General features: G+C 39.1%; 1 protein-coding gene across 1 annotated transcript in view; it reads right to left on the bottom strand.

Annotated features, from left to right (window-relative positions):
• Positions 1-13,546, bottom strand: part of STRN3 (striatin, calmodulin binding protein 3) — a 133,107-nt gene that overhangs the window by 69,054 nt on the left and 50,507 nt on the right. Inside the window, exons 2-3 of the mRNA XM_006835367.1 lie at positions 12,495-12,598; positions 11,808-11,881 (exon numbers count right to left, since the gene is read on the bottom strand). Coding sequence (XP_006835430.1) covers positions 11,808-11,881; positions 12,495-12,598 — 178 coding nt within the window. The remainder of the gene's footprint in view (positions 1-11,807; positions 11,882-12,494; positions 12,599-13,546) is intronic.

The raw sequence follows: 13,546 nt of genomic DNA, 5'->3' as shown, positions 1-13,546 counted from the left end.
AACTCATAGCGACCCTGTACAGGGTTTCTGAGGCTGTAAATCTTTATGGGAGCAGAAAGCCTCATCTTTCTCCTGCGGAACAGCTGGTAGTTTCAAACTGCTGACCTTGAGGTTTGCAGCCTGATTCATAACCACTACACTACCAGAGCTCTGAGCTCCTTATAAATACAACACTTATAAATACAAGTGTTTAAAAAAGAAAAGAATATCTAGGAGAAATGGTAACGATTTATTAGAACCTAGGAGTCCTGGTGTGGTGCTGTGGGTTACTGCACCAGACTGCAAAGCCATTTGAACTGCAAGATCAACTCTTCAAGCTCACCAGCTGCTCCTCGGAAACCCTATACAAGGTGGCTATAGGTCAGAATCGACTCGACGGCACTTAACTACAACAACAAATAGTCTAATGTCCTTAAGAAAACAATACTATTTACCTTCTTAACCTAAGGAGTCAAAGTATTTCATATACAACTTCAAAGAAAGATTCTGATCTCCAACACACATACACTGTCGTTGTTGTTAAGTGCCATTGAGAAAGTTCTGACACATTTTATATATATATGTACTGAGTCCTGGTCTGGCCCTATAAGATAAGCACTTGATTGCAAGGTTAATAGCTCAATCTACAGAACTACTAGTGCAACTCTAAACCACAAAGAAGTACATCAGATTGATAATAACGCTGAAGAGTTGTACAACAATTTCCAGATCTCATGCTATAATTGTTTTTGTTGTTGTTAAGTGTCATCGAGTCAGTTCTAACTCACTCGACCCTGTATATGGTTTCTGAGGAGTGGTTGGTGAGTTTGAACTGCTGACCTTGAAGTTCAAACTGAACTTGAGGTGGAATGCTTACTCAATGTTGCCACAAAAGCAGCTCATCATATACTAATTCTCAACAAATAGAAATTAGCGATTTACTCATTGAGAAAAGCACTTCACACTAAACAAAATTCATGTCCTCTGTTTAAAATACAAAACAACAAAAACCCAATCCTAAGAAGTGGAATGTTTCCTACTAGATGCTTCTTCTGTTCTAAGAATTTCTTGGACAACAAACAAAATGGCTGAGAGGGTGGAAGTGCAGTGAGGAGCTCCTCCGTCAGCAACAACAACACAGAATACCAGACCAAGCAGGCTCAGGGGATGGTGCCAGAACTCTGAACCACATGTAAAGGAATATTTAGAAGCTTGGAAGATTTACAGCTAGAGGAATTTGTAGCAGAAGCAAGAAATCCATTGCTTTCTAATTCAAGACGCTCAGCTGCTGCAGCCGAGCCGCTCTGGAGCAGCCACAGACGCCTGACAGAACCTTAAGAGATAAAGGTGTGGACGTTCTTTTTTTTTTTTTTTTTGTATCTGTTCATTAGTCTCTCGCTGTCTGCACACCTCCATTGTGGTGAATAGAGGGGGGTACCTGAGGGAGTGGACACCCCACCCCCGGAGGATTCTGCTAAGCACGCAGACTGATCTCAAAATTTAAAGAGACCATTTCCACTTAAAACCAAACAGCCACAGCCGGCCCTGAACTGTTTATAACTAGAAAAACAAAGGCCTGAACGGGGATTATGGAGCGAGACAGGCAGAATAAAAAGAAAATAGGCCAAAAATTAAACCCTGAGTTATGTCACAATGACCAACAGTGGCATCTTAACATTTCTAAGGAGGAAGAGTGAAAAGGGAAGCCCATTGCCTGATCACATCTACCTGCAGGCAATCAGAAAGCATAAAAAATATCAAAATACACACCCACCTAAGTATTAAGGCCACAGATAAATCCTGAATATGCCCCCAAAAAAGAAGCAGATGATCATATCAGCACATGTCCAGAAACGAGATAAAGTGACTGAGGCCAATGAGCTGGAAGTAGACCTACACTCCATACTGGAAGATGGGCAGGCTTTGGAAATGCTGGAGAAGGAATTCAGAAAAATGATTATAAAATATACCAAAACACTATACAATGGAGTTGAGATAAATAAGGAAGAAGTCAGGAAAGCGCTACAGGAATAGTCAAATGAAATAGATACATCATTGGAAACAATTCAAAACCTACACAAAGAGGTCCAAATGATTAACAATAGAATATCAGAAATGGACAATACACTAAGAGGGCAAAGGAGTAGAACTGAAGAGATAGAAGCCAGAACTAATGAGCTGGAAGAGAAATCTCTCAACACTACTAAGACAGAAGAGCAAACACAAATAAGGATAAAACAAAACAAAACCGAAGTCCTAAGATTTATGTTGGACAACATGAAGAGGAATAACTTAAGAATTATTGGCATTCCGGAGCAGGAAGAATCACACGAGTCCACAGAGGAGATAGCTGAAGAGATTCTGGAAGAAAATCTACCTAACATCCTGAAAAGTGAAAAGATAAGCACTCAAGAAGTTCAACGAACCCCAGAAAGCATAGATCCCAGAAGACAATCACCAAGACATATAATAATCAAGCACTCCAAAATCAAATATAAGGGCAGAATCTTTAAAGCAGCTAGGGAAAAGGAAGTGTAAGATACAAAGGCAAGCAAAGCAGATTAAGCTCGGATCTCTCAACAGAAATCATGCAGGCAAGAAGGCAATGAGGAGACATATATAAAACCATTAAAGAAAAACACTGCCACCCAAGAATCCTCTGCCCAGCAAAGCTGTCAATCAAATACAATGGTGCAATCAAAATAATCCAGGATAAACAGAAGCTAAGGGATTTTGCCAAAGCCAACCCTGCTATGAAAAACATCCTAAAGGAAGTTCTGTCTACTGAGAACCAACAAGAACAGACAACAACCAGAGAATGATGTACGTGGCAGCATCACTCTGAACTCAATCGACAAATGGAAAAATCAAGAACAGAATAAAATGATAAGAACAGAAGATCTGGGAGGTCAGTTTATGATCATAACAATTACAATATGAAAGAAAGTAAACACAGAGGAACAGAGATCCAGGTGGTGGGAAGGTCAGGTAGATTATAGGATAAAATACACTGTCTTAAAAGGAGGGAAGAATTAATAGACTATAAGGTAACCACAACAGTGGGGTTGGGGTGGGGGGTTTAGTTCGGGTGTTGGGGAGGGCAATACAAGAAGGGGGAAGAGGTAGAAGAACAAGAGAGGTAGGGGAACACCGAGACAGGTTTTCATGTTCTAAGTGGGACAGAGGTAAATAGTGATGTATGCTCAACATGGGAACAATAGGGTTCTGGGACACAGGGAACCAGGTGTAGCTTGAAGAGGGGAAATAATACTAAAATGTTTGACTGTGTTATGAATATTAGTTTCCTTTGCCTACTGTTGTAAAATATACACTTGAGTGGGATAGAATAGAATGTTGGGAAACATGATTATAGAACACCTGTAAGCCTGTCTTCAGCCTATAACTGACTGGAACACCTAAAAGGGGTTTTAGAGCTTGCCCAGTGAAATAGGCCTCTTGCAAAGCCTTTGCAGAGTATAGGATCTTAGGTGGAATCCTGAGTGCCATCCAGAACCTTATGAGGTGGGATACTTCCACTAGGAAGGACAAGCAGACCAGCCTGGAACAACTACAGTGACAGAAGATACATCTTCAAAGGACGATCATCAGGAAAGACCCAAAACAAAAATGTCAGCATGACTGGCTACTATAAGAATAAGCAAGCTGTTCGCCAGGAAGCCATCAAAGAAAGCAATCAAGCTCCTTCAGGACAAACTCCCCTCTAAGATTGAAACTCAAAGGAACACATGACAGATAACATAAGCTTGCTGGCAACCACAGTGGTCTACTGCTGAGTGGAAGAGGGGGAAAGCCAGTAATGAAGAAATGGGCTGAGTTCAACCACAATCCATTGACTCCTGTTGACCTGGAGATGAGAGAGAGAAGAGGATGAGCTGGTTGGTCCAAAGTGTGGTGAGACCTGAGGACACTTGAACCCATGGACGAGGACACAGGTACAGAGGGCTAGAGCTGAGAATGAAGCATCCAGCAGATATGAGTGAGGGGAGATGCACAAGAACACCCAAACTTGCAAACAGTACCTATTTTACCTAGCCTCGACGGCTTGATAATCAGAACTCTACTAGTGGAAGATTACAATAAATAAATAAAATTTTTGATAAAGGATATAAGGGTAAATTTTTGATGAACCTGACCTATGTTGTTGTTGTTAAGTGCCGTCGAGTCGGTTCCGACCCATAGCGACCCTGTACAGGGTTTCCGAGGGTGTAAATCTTTACGGGAGTAGAAAGCCTCATCTTTCTCCCGCGGAGCGGCTGGTAGTTTCGAACCACTGACCTTAAGGTTCGCAGCCCGATTTGTAACCACTACGCTACCAGAGCTCCTTATATTCATGGAGATAATAACTCTAAAATACCAACAGAGAGGGAAGGAGTCTTCATATAAAGTATCAATGGTATCCTCTCCGTACACAGAGGAGATGTTGTTGTGATGTGCTGTGGAGTCGGTTCCGACTCATAGTGACCCTGCACGGGATTTCCGAGGCTATAAATCTTTACGGGAGCAGAAAGCTTCATCTTTGTCCCACGGAACTGCTAGTAGTTTCGAACTGCTGACCTTGAGGTTCACAGTTGGATTCGTAACTACTACACTATCAGAGGTCGTTACACAGGGTACACAAGGACGGGCAACTTGGTAGCATAGTGGTTAGGAATCGGGCTGCCAACCGCAAGGCCAGTAGTTTGAAACTACCAGTTGTTGTTCCACAGGAGAAAGATGAGGCTTTCTGCTCCCATAAAGATTTACAGCATTGGAAACCCTGGCTGGGGAGGTGGATATAATGCTAACAGGAATCACAAGGAGAAAACAAGTTAAGGGTTGTAATCATTGAGCTGAAACTCAGTGTATGACCTATTATTGAATGTAAAACTGATAATCTTGTCTATAAACCTTCACTTGATTCACAAAAAAAGTGAAGGGAAAAAAGTCAATTCTTCCTAAATTGAACAAGAAATTTAATGTAATTGCAATCAAATCTCCTATTTGTGCTCAAATCTCCTATTTGTTAATGGTGTATATTTTACAGAATTTGACAAGCTGATTCTAAAACTTACATTAAAGAAACAGAACAAAAAGGACACATGATTCATAACAGAGATGATGACTCACTTCAACAGTTTAGTAAATTGGGTATCAATATGGGGGGTGGTACGGACCACATGAAAATGAACTTATGATACCAAATACATCAATTCTAGGACTACAGATCTAAGTGTGAAGGCAAAACATTCTTTAGAATACGAGGGTAAATCTGAAAGTTTTGCTACTAGTTTTACTGCAAACAAAACATGTTTAACTTGAAACATGTCTTTGTATCAGTGGATGGCTGAAGACAAGTTATCCCTATAATACACTTGTCTTAGTCTGATTGGATACCTTTGAATCCGAGGGGATTTGCTGGGCCAGTTAAATTAAAGCATCCCAAAGGAGTCCTGGTGTGGTGCTCTGGGCTATTGTGTCAGATTGCAAAGTCAGTGGTTCAAGCTCACCAGCTGCTCCTTGGAAACCCTATACAGGGTCGCTATGGGTCGGAATCAACTTGATGGCACTTAACAACAACAAAGGGGAAATCTTGGCAGACTTTCTCAAAGGCTACAGGACAACCATGGAGTATGCAATACAAGAAAGGGGGAGGAGGCAGAAGAACAAGATAGATAGGGAAACACTGAGACAGGTTTGCATGGCCTAGTGGGAGAGAGGTAAATAGTGATGATGCATACTCAACCTTGGAACAATAGGGGTCTGGGATACAGGGATCTAGGTATAACTTGAAGAGGGTAAATAATACTAAAATCCTTGACTGCCTTATGAATATTAGTTTTCCTTGCCTACTATTGTAAAATAAACACTTGAGTGGGACAGAAAGGAATGTTGGGAAACATAATTAGAGAAAACTTGTAAACCCGCCTTCAGCCTATCACTGATTGGAATACCTAAAAGGGGTTCTACAACTTGCCCAGTGAAATAGGCCTTGTGCAAAGCCTTTACAGAGTACAGGACCTTAGGTGGAATCCTGAGTCCCATCCACAACCTTGTGAGGTGAGACATTCCCACGAGAAAGGACAAGCAGACTGGAACAGCTACAGTGACAGAAGATACATCTTCATGATGAACCTGACCTATACTCAGAGCGTTGTTGTTGTTGTTGTTGTTAAGTGCCATCGAGTCGGGTCCGACCCATAGCGACCCTGTACAGGGTTTCCAAGGGTGTAAATCTTTACGGGAGTAGAAAGCCTCATCTTTCTCCCGCGGAGCGGCTGGTAGTTTCGAACCGCTGACCTTAAAGTTCACGGCCCAATTCGTAACCATTACGCTAGTTACTCTAAATTCCAACAGAGAGGGAAAGAGTCTTCAAATCAAGTATCAACGCTATCCGATCTGTGCACAGGGTAGATAGGGACGGGCAACTTAGACATTGGCTATCTAAAATGTGGGGCCGATAAAGGCACGAAGTGACTGGCTTACAAGGTTTCAAGAGGGAGCTTAGTTTAAGAGAGTGGGGGGAAAGAAAGAAAGAATAGCTATCATCTTCTCTAGATGGGTCTGGTGAAAGATAGGGATAAGATTCGTAAGATTCAGTAGTGAGTAACTGTTATCACGACTAATCGTGACTGTCACACTTGTAAAGGTAGAAGTTTTGTAACAAAAAAGGAGAGTGGTTGATCTTACATTCCAGAAACAGAGGAACGCACAAGCAGAATGTGGGACCTTATCCAGAGAAGCAGCAACACCAGAGATGGAAACAGAGATGGGGGCGTGGAGAGGGGGAGCAGCTGAGAACTCTAGATTCATCAACTAAGAAGAGAAGGACTAAGAACTGGTGCCCAGGAGCAGACTTGTAGAATGTGCCCTTTGGAGATATAAATTATTATATATGCCTGAGTGGGGTTTTTTTGTTTGTGTTTTTTAAAAAGCTAAAGTGGATAGAGAGAAATACTTTTAACTGATGGTATATGGGGGGGCACATAATCAATGTAATGAAACAAGTTATATGAATTGCTGAATGTGAAACTGATGATGTGCCCTGTAAACTTTCACTCAATCCAAAATAAAAACCTTAAAAAAAAAAAAAATTAGTATGAAGAATTTAAGAATACTGAAAACTCCTTTTACTAAACCAGTGCTCAGCAATTAAAAGGCATGTGAACATCAGTCTCCACAACTCTAAGACTGGAAGAACTAAGACAGTGCCTGGCTACCACTACCAACTACTCTGAAAGGGATCACATTAGAGATCACATTAGAGATCCCTTTCAGAGCAGTTGGTAGTGGTAACCAGGCACTGTCTTAGGCTCTTCTAGAGCTGGAAATGAACTGGGACCTAAAAGATCAGTTCAGAGAGAGGAACATTAACTGCAGCCAAAGAAATTGAACTTGGTAGTGGTCGGAAAGGCTATTATAATCCTTGTTCCCATTCCTCAACTGAAATCTTTCCAAAAAATACAAGTCAGACTAGTTCGTGAACAGGAGAAAAAGTTGAGTGGAAAGTACTTGGGTCTTTACTGCTCAGAAAACTCTGCCTAAACCAACTCAAAAAAGCCGTACAAAAACAAAGAAAAAGTGTCCCAAGAGCCACACTCTTGACAGCTAGCTGTACAAGATGCAGTGCTTATAGACTTGGTTTTCCCAAATGAAATTGTGGGCAAGAGAATCCTTGCAAAGTTGGATGGTGTGGCCAGCTTATAAACGTTCATTTGGACAAAGCACAGCATAACACTATAGAATATACACCTTTTCTGGTATATGTAAGATGACCACAAGCAAGATGTTAATTCTGAATTCCCAAAGTTTCTATTATAAACAAAAATGACTAAATAAAATATCATCCAAAATTAAAAGGGGAAAAAAAAAATACTAAAAACTGCATTGGTAAGAAAAGGCCAGGAAAGTTTCACCAGAAAAATTTCCTACCACAATATACTTGCTCATTCTTTGAGAAGGGTTGTTCTGAAAGAATTCCATCTTCCCTCATCTACCCTCTAGCCCTGATCTTGCTCCTTCAGACTTCATTTTGTTCCCCAAACTTCAAAGAATGTTTAAAAGGAGCAAGATGTGAGTTTCTTGAGGTTGCCAAAACTCCCATTTTGATGTCGTATAAATTAAAGAGCATAGAATTCTTTGGGGAAGGGTTAGAGATACGTAAATACTGCCTTCAAAAAAGTATAGGAGTAGATGGAGGCTATGTTGAGAAACGATAGCATCATATTTTGATAGTTCTGTTTAATAAAAGTTTATGATTTTGTAGCAATAGTTTTTGACTGACTTAAATAATACACAAAGTCTTCAGAACTTCAAACTAAGAAAAGATGTCTTAAACAAAGCAAAATAACCACAAAATGGTTGTTTCAGTACGATATAAAAAAACCACAAACACACATCTGTTCAAAATGAAGCAGGAACTGGCAAACTACCTGGCTTGAGAACAGTGTTTGCAGAGCCATAGGGCCAAGAGTTAATAAAGCCAACATAGATCTTCTGTGACCTGCAAAGTCTAATATCTGTTCCTTGACAGGAATAGTTTGCCAACATCGCCACAGACTGATAGATAGGTAAGTAAGTATAGACTAGTTTCAGTAAGCAAGTCTGTGTCATCTACCAGAGATAGTTACTAACTCTTCTTCCAATCCTGATGTTGCATTATTCTTCATACAGTCTAGGCTTCATATATTATTTTTTTCTACAGGCCGAATAAATAAGGTAAAAGGATACACCTCTGCCACACACGTTTCCCAAGTTTCAGACACACGGTATTCTCTTGTTTTATTGAACCAGTTGTCTCTTGATCCATATAAATGTCTCACATGAGCCTAATTAAGTGTTCTCAATTCGCATGGCTCCTGATGTTACCTATAATTTGTTATGCTCCACAATCAATTGCCTTTGCATCAATAAAACACATGTGAGAATTTTCTTTGTATCACCTGCTTTTGGCCTAGATTCATCTGATGTCAGCAATGACATCCCTTGTTTCATGTCCTATTCTGAATCTGCTTTGATCTTCTGGCAGTTCCTACATGGAGGAGCCGTAAATGTACAGGAGGGGGCTTCAAAAACTTTGTGGAAGAATTCTGTTAACTTTTAATTCTATTTTTTTCACGAATTTTTGGAAACTCCCTCATACTGCTAAGCAAAGCAGGCCAATCTGTAAAAGGTATATATGCTGTATGAACCCAACCTATGTCACATTTTGAAAAAGTCAAAACTATAACAGAGGGTAAAAAGATCAGTCAGGGAGTCAGAAATAAGTGAAGCACAAGGATTTACAGAGACAATAAAACCATTCTATAAAATACTTTAAGTTTCACTTTGTCAACTGGCATAGTCCACAAAGACAATATTCTACATCTTTCTTTGGTGAGACACGACTGGGATCTTAAAAACTTATGAATGCCCACTAGAAAAGACAAGCAGACCAGCCTGGAACAGCTAGAGCACAGAAGACATATCTTCAAAGAAAGATCATCAGGAAAAACCCAAAACAAAAATGACAGTATGGCTGGCTACTTACAAGAATAAGCTAAATGTTCACTGGGAAGCCATTAAGGCAAGCAATCAAGTCCCTTCAGACCAAACCCCCAAGACTGAAACTCAAATGAACACGTGAACAGGCATGTAAGCTTGCTGGTGACCACGTTGGTCTACTGGTGAGTGGAAGAGGGGGAAAGGCAGCACTGAAGAAATGGCCTGAATTCAACCACGTTCCATAGACTCCCACTGACCTGGAGATGAGAGAGAGAAGAGGAAGGACTGGTTGGTCCAAAGTGTGGTGAGACCTGGGGACACCTGAGCAGAGGGCTAGAGCTGAGAGTGAAGCATCCAGCTGATATGAGTGAGGGGAGATGCACAAGAACACCCAAACTTGCAGACAGTAAGTACACTCATTTGACCTAGCCTTGATGGCTTAATAATCAGAACTCGACTAGAGGAAGACTTAAAAACACACACACACACAAATTTTGATAAATGAAACAAGGGTAAATTGTCACAATTTGATGAACTTGACCTATACTCATGGAGGTAGTAGATCAAAATACCAACAGAGAGGGAAGGAGTCTTTATATCAAGTATCAATGCTATCCCCTCTGTATACAGGGTAGATGTTGTTATTGTTGTTAAGTTCCGTCGAGTCAGTTCCGACCCATAGTGACCCTTTACAGGGTTTCCGAGGCTGTAAATCTTTACAGGAGCAGAACGCCTCATCTTTCTCCCGCAGAGCCACTGGTAGTTCGAACTGTTGGCCTTAAGGTTCACAGCCCAATTCGTAACCACTACGCTACCAGAGCTCCTTAAAATTGGAATTGGAGAAGATCTAAAAGAAATCATCTGCAAGTTGTATGAGTGCTACAAAGTAGCTAATACAGAACTAAAACTCAAGTAAATTATTTTTCCTGCCATGTATGCTTCTGACTTCATTAACTAGGTGGGTAAACAACTAAAAAAAGAGAAGGAAGATTATATCACCAAATAACAACACACTTTTTCTTGCCTTAGTAGCCAGTATTCAAGAACAGCTTAAATTTCAATTTGACTGTACTATCTCAAGCATGAAGTCCTGGTGTGGCGCTGAAGAATAAAGCACTAGAATGCAGTCAGTTTGAATCAAATAAACCCTACACAGGGTTGTTGTTGTTAAGTGTCGTCAAGTCAATTCTGACCCACAGTAACCATGTATAGGGTTTCCAAGGAGCAGGTGGTGATTTTGAACCACTGACCTTGCAGTTCAAAAGACACTGCAGTCTGACACATTTGGATAGCACTTAACAACAATAACAATATTGCAAGTGTGAAAATAAATAAATTCTAAATATACCTGAGACTTTACTAGATTAGATTATTTTACACTCCAAACTATAATCATGTTTTTGTGGTTGAGTACCACAGTCAGTCCTGATTCATAGTGACCCTGCATAGGGTTTCCAAGGAGCAGCTGGTGGGTTTGAACTCCCAAGCTTGAAACTTGCAGTCCAGTGCTGATCCTACAGCACGACATATAAAGCCCTAAAATAAACATAAAACTGTAGACAATTTCCTGGATTCCGCTCTCTCTTCCCTTCACAATTAATCAAATAGCACTGTGACAAGCACTGTAGAATTAGGAATGAGCCAACACCCAATAGGGATTAATTTTTCCTTTTGGCTGGCACTGGGCTGCTAACTGTGAGGTCGGTGGTTCAACACCACCAGCCGTTCTGTAATAAAATGATGGAACTCTCTGTTCTCAAAGATTTATATTCTCAGAAAAGCTATATAGAGTCTCTCAGAGTCTGAATCAACTCAATGGCAGTGAGTTTTTTGGTTTGTCTTATCTTTATTCGGTTGCCTGTATAGTATTCAAATTCAGTCATATTTCTGTTATCTAACAACCAAACTAAGTTGATCTCAGTTTCTCCTAATAAAACGACATATTAATAAAACTAAATTTATGTAGGATAGGTCAAGAACCACCTACCAGTTTAAAAACAGTCACTTTATTGCCTTTCAGCTCTAATTACTATAAAAAGCTGCCTCCTGGTCATAAATAGATTTCAAAGCAGGGTAAATAAAAAAATAGGACAAGTAATGGCAGAGTTGAGATTCAGAACTACTTAATTTTTTATTCATTTAATATTTTCCTGTAAAATTCTATGTATTATTACAATAGTTGTATATCCATATACACACACAAAATTCCAGACAGTATTACAGTAATCATCTCTCCAATAGATGCTATCAAAACAAAATGGTGATAAAGAAAACATTTTTTGCTTTTTCCCCCATAAAAAACAGGATTAAAATTTCTTAAATTAGAAACAAAGAAGAATCGAGTTTACCTGATTCAAAGGTTGGCATTTTCAAATCTCCTTGGTTCAGTTCTGTGCCATATTTTAATTTGTGGTATTTTGCTCTGAAAATTTAATAATAAATTATAAATATAATTTTTTTTTGTTGTTTTACTACACAATTAATTGCCAACTGTTATATTTTTATCTAATAACAAACAAAGCAGAATGCGGTATCTGGATTTTTTATTTTTTTTTAAAACTTCATTGTAAAAAATAAAAACAGTCAAAATCATCTGGTATCAAACATACCCCAAGTGACAAAAAGATACATGGTTTTGTCTTTTTTGAAAAATTTACAATCCACTATATTATTTCATCTTAAAGATTTTAATCTATTTATTTTTCTTTTCTTTTCCCATATAAGGAGCTCTGGTAGCATAGTGGTTACGAATCGGGCTGTGAACCGCAAGGTCAGCAGTTTGAAACTACCAGCGGTTCCGCAGGAGAAAGATGAGGTGTTCTGCTCCCGTAAAGATTTACAGCATCGGAAACCCTGTGCAGGGTCGCTATGAGTCGGAACCAACTCCACGGCACTTAACAACAACAACAACATATAAGAAAAGAAAAGAAAAAAAATCAACCATTTTGTACTTTTCCTTGTATTTCAGCAGGGTTTTATATATGTAAAATACAGAATATTGGTCTACTTTATATAAGAAAATGAGGCACACATACCTTTCTTGCTTTAATGCATATTCTAACATTTTTATTCTTCTTACTAAATCCTTCTTCAAGTTTTCTTGTCCTTTTCTTTCTCCTTGCAAAAATGCTATCCGGGCCTAGAAATATAAAAAGTGTATTTCTTTAGCTTTTCCTTAGTCATACATAGCAAGTTAATGAAGAAAGGAAAACAATTTGTGTAAATTTCTTCCATTTTATTCACTGCAGCAAGAGTTAAAATTCATGGAATTGGTTAACCAAACTTTCTGTGCTAGGTCACATAATTACTTTAAAAATAAGCATAACTCCATAATAGTAATGGCTGTACAACATAATGACCTAATTAACACCACTGAACTGTACATTAAAAAATCTAAAAATTATTTATTATATTCCTTAGTCTCTAATATTGTTTTTAATATTTGCATATCCTTAAAATGAATGTTTTATAAATAAAAATCATGCCTAATTCCTGACACAGAACTGAAAGTAACATTATGTCCACAAGCAATCATACTTATTTCTCAAAATGAGGTTATTACTGGGTTCACAAGCTACTTAATTTAACTTCAAAAACACTTCTTGACATAACTTGTTTGTTTTCATTATTTTCTGAGGTAATTCTGCATTGTTTTCCGGCCCTCACCAACACATCAGCCTCCTATGATTCATTCCACACTGAAGAATAAAATTAAAGAGATCAGCATCTGTATGAGCAAATTTCTCATTAAGGTATACATTCACAGTACAATTAACTTTCCTATGTGCTACAGTGCAAATATACCTATAAGTAGATTTGTTCAGTAAGACAACCCTGTTTTTTAAATTTCAATAAATGTGAAATAGAGCAAATTAATTCAGCTGGATAACTTAGCCCATTAAGTTAGAAAGTGTTCATTTCTATAACAAACAACTAACCAAGCAGACCAGCTAAATCAAGTTAACCAATTACAAGCACTTAAAGTAAACCAAGTGTTGTTGTTGTTGTTAAGTGCCGTCGAGTCGGTTCCGACCCATAGCGACCCTGTACAGGGTTTCCAAGGCTGTAAATCTTTACGGGAGCAGAA

The sequence above is a fragment of the Chrysochloris asiatica genome, unplaced genomic scaffold (genome assembly GCF_000296735.1).
Source record: "Chrysochloris asiatica unplaced genomic scaffold, ChrAsi1.0 scaffold00017, whole genome shotgun sequence".
Lineage (NCBI taxonomy): Eukaryota > Metazoa > Chordata > Mammalia > Afrosoricida > Chrysochloridae > Chrysochloris > Chrysochloris asiatica.
Note: the sequence above shows the minus strand (reverse complement) of the source record. Positions and strands in the feature narration are given on the sequence as shown.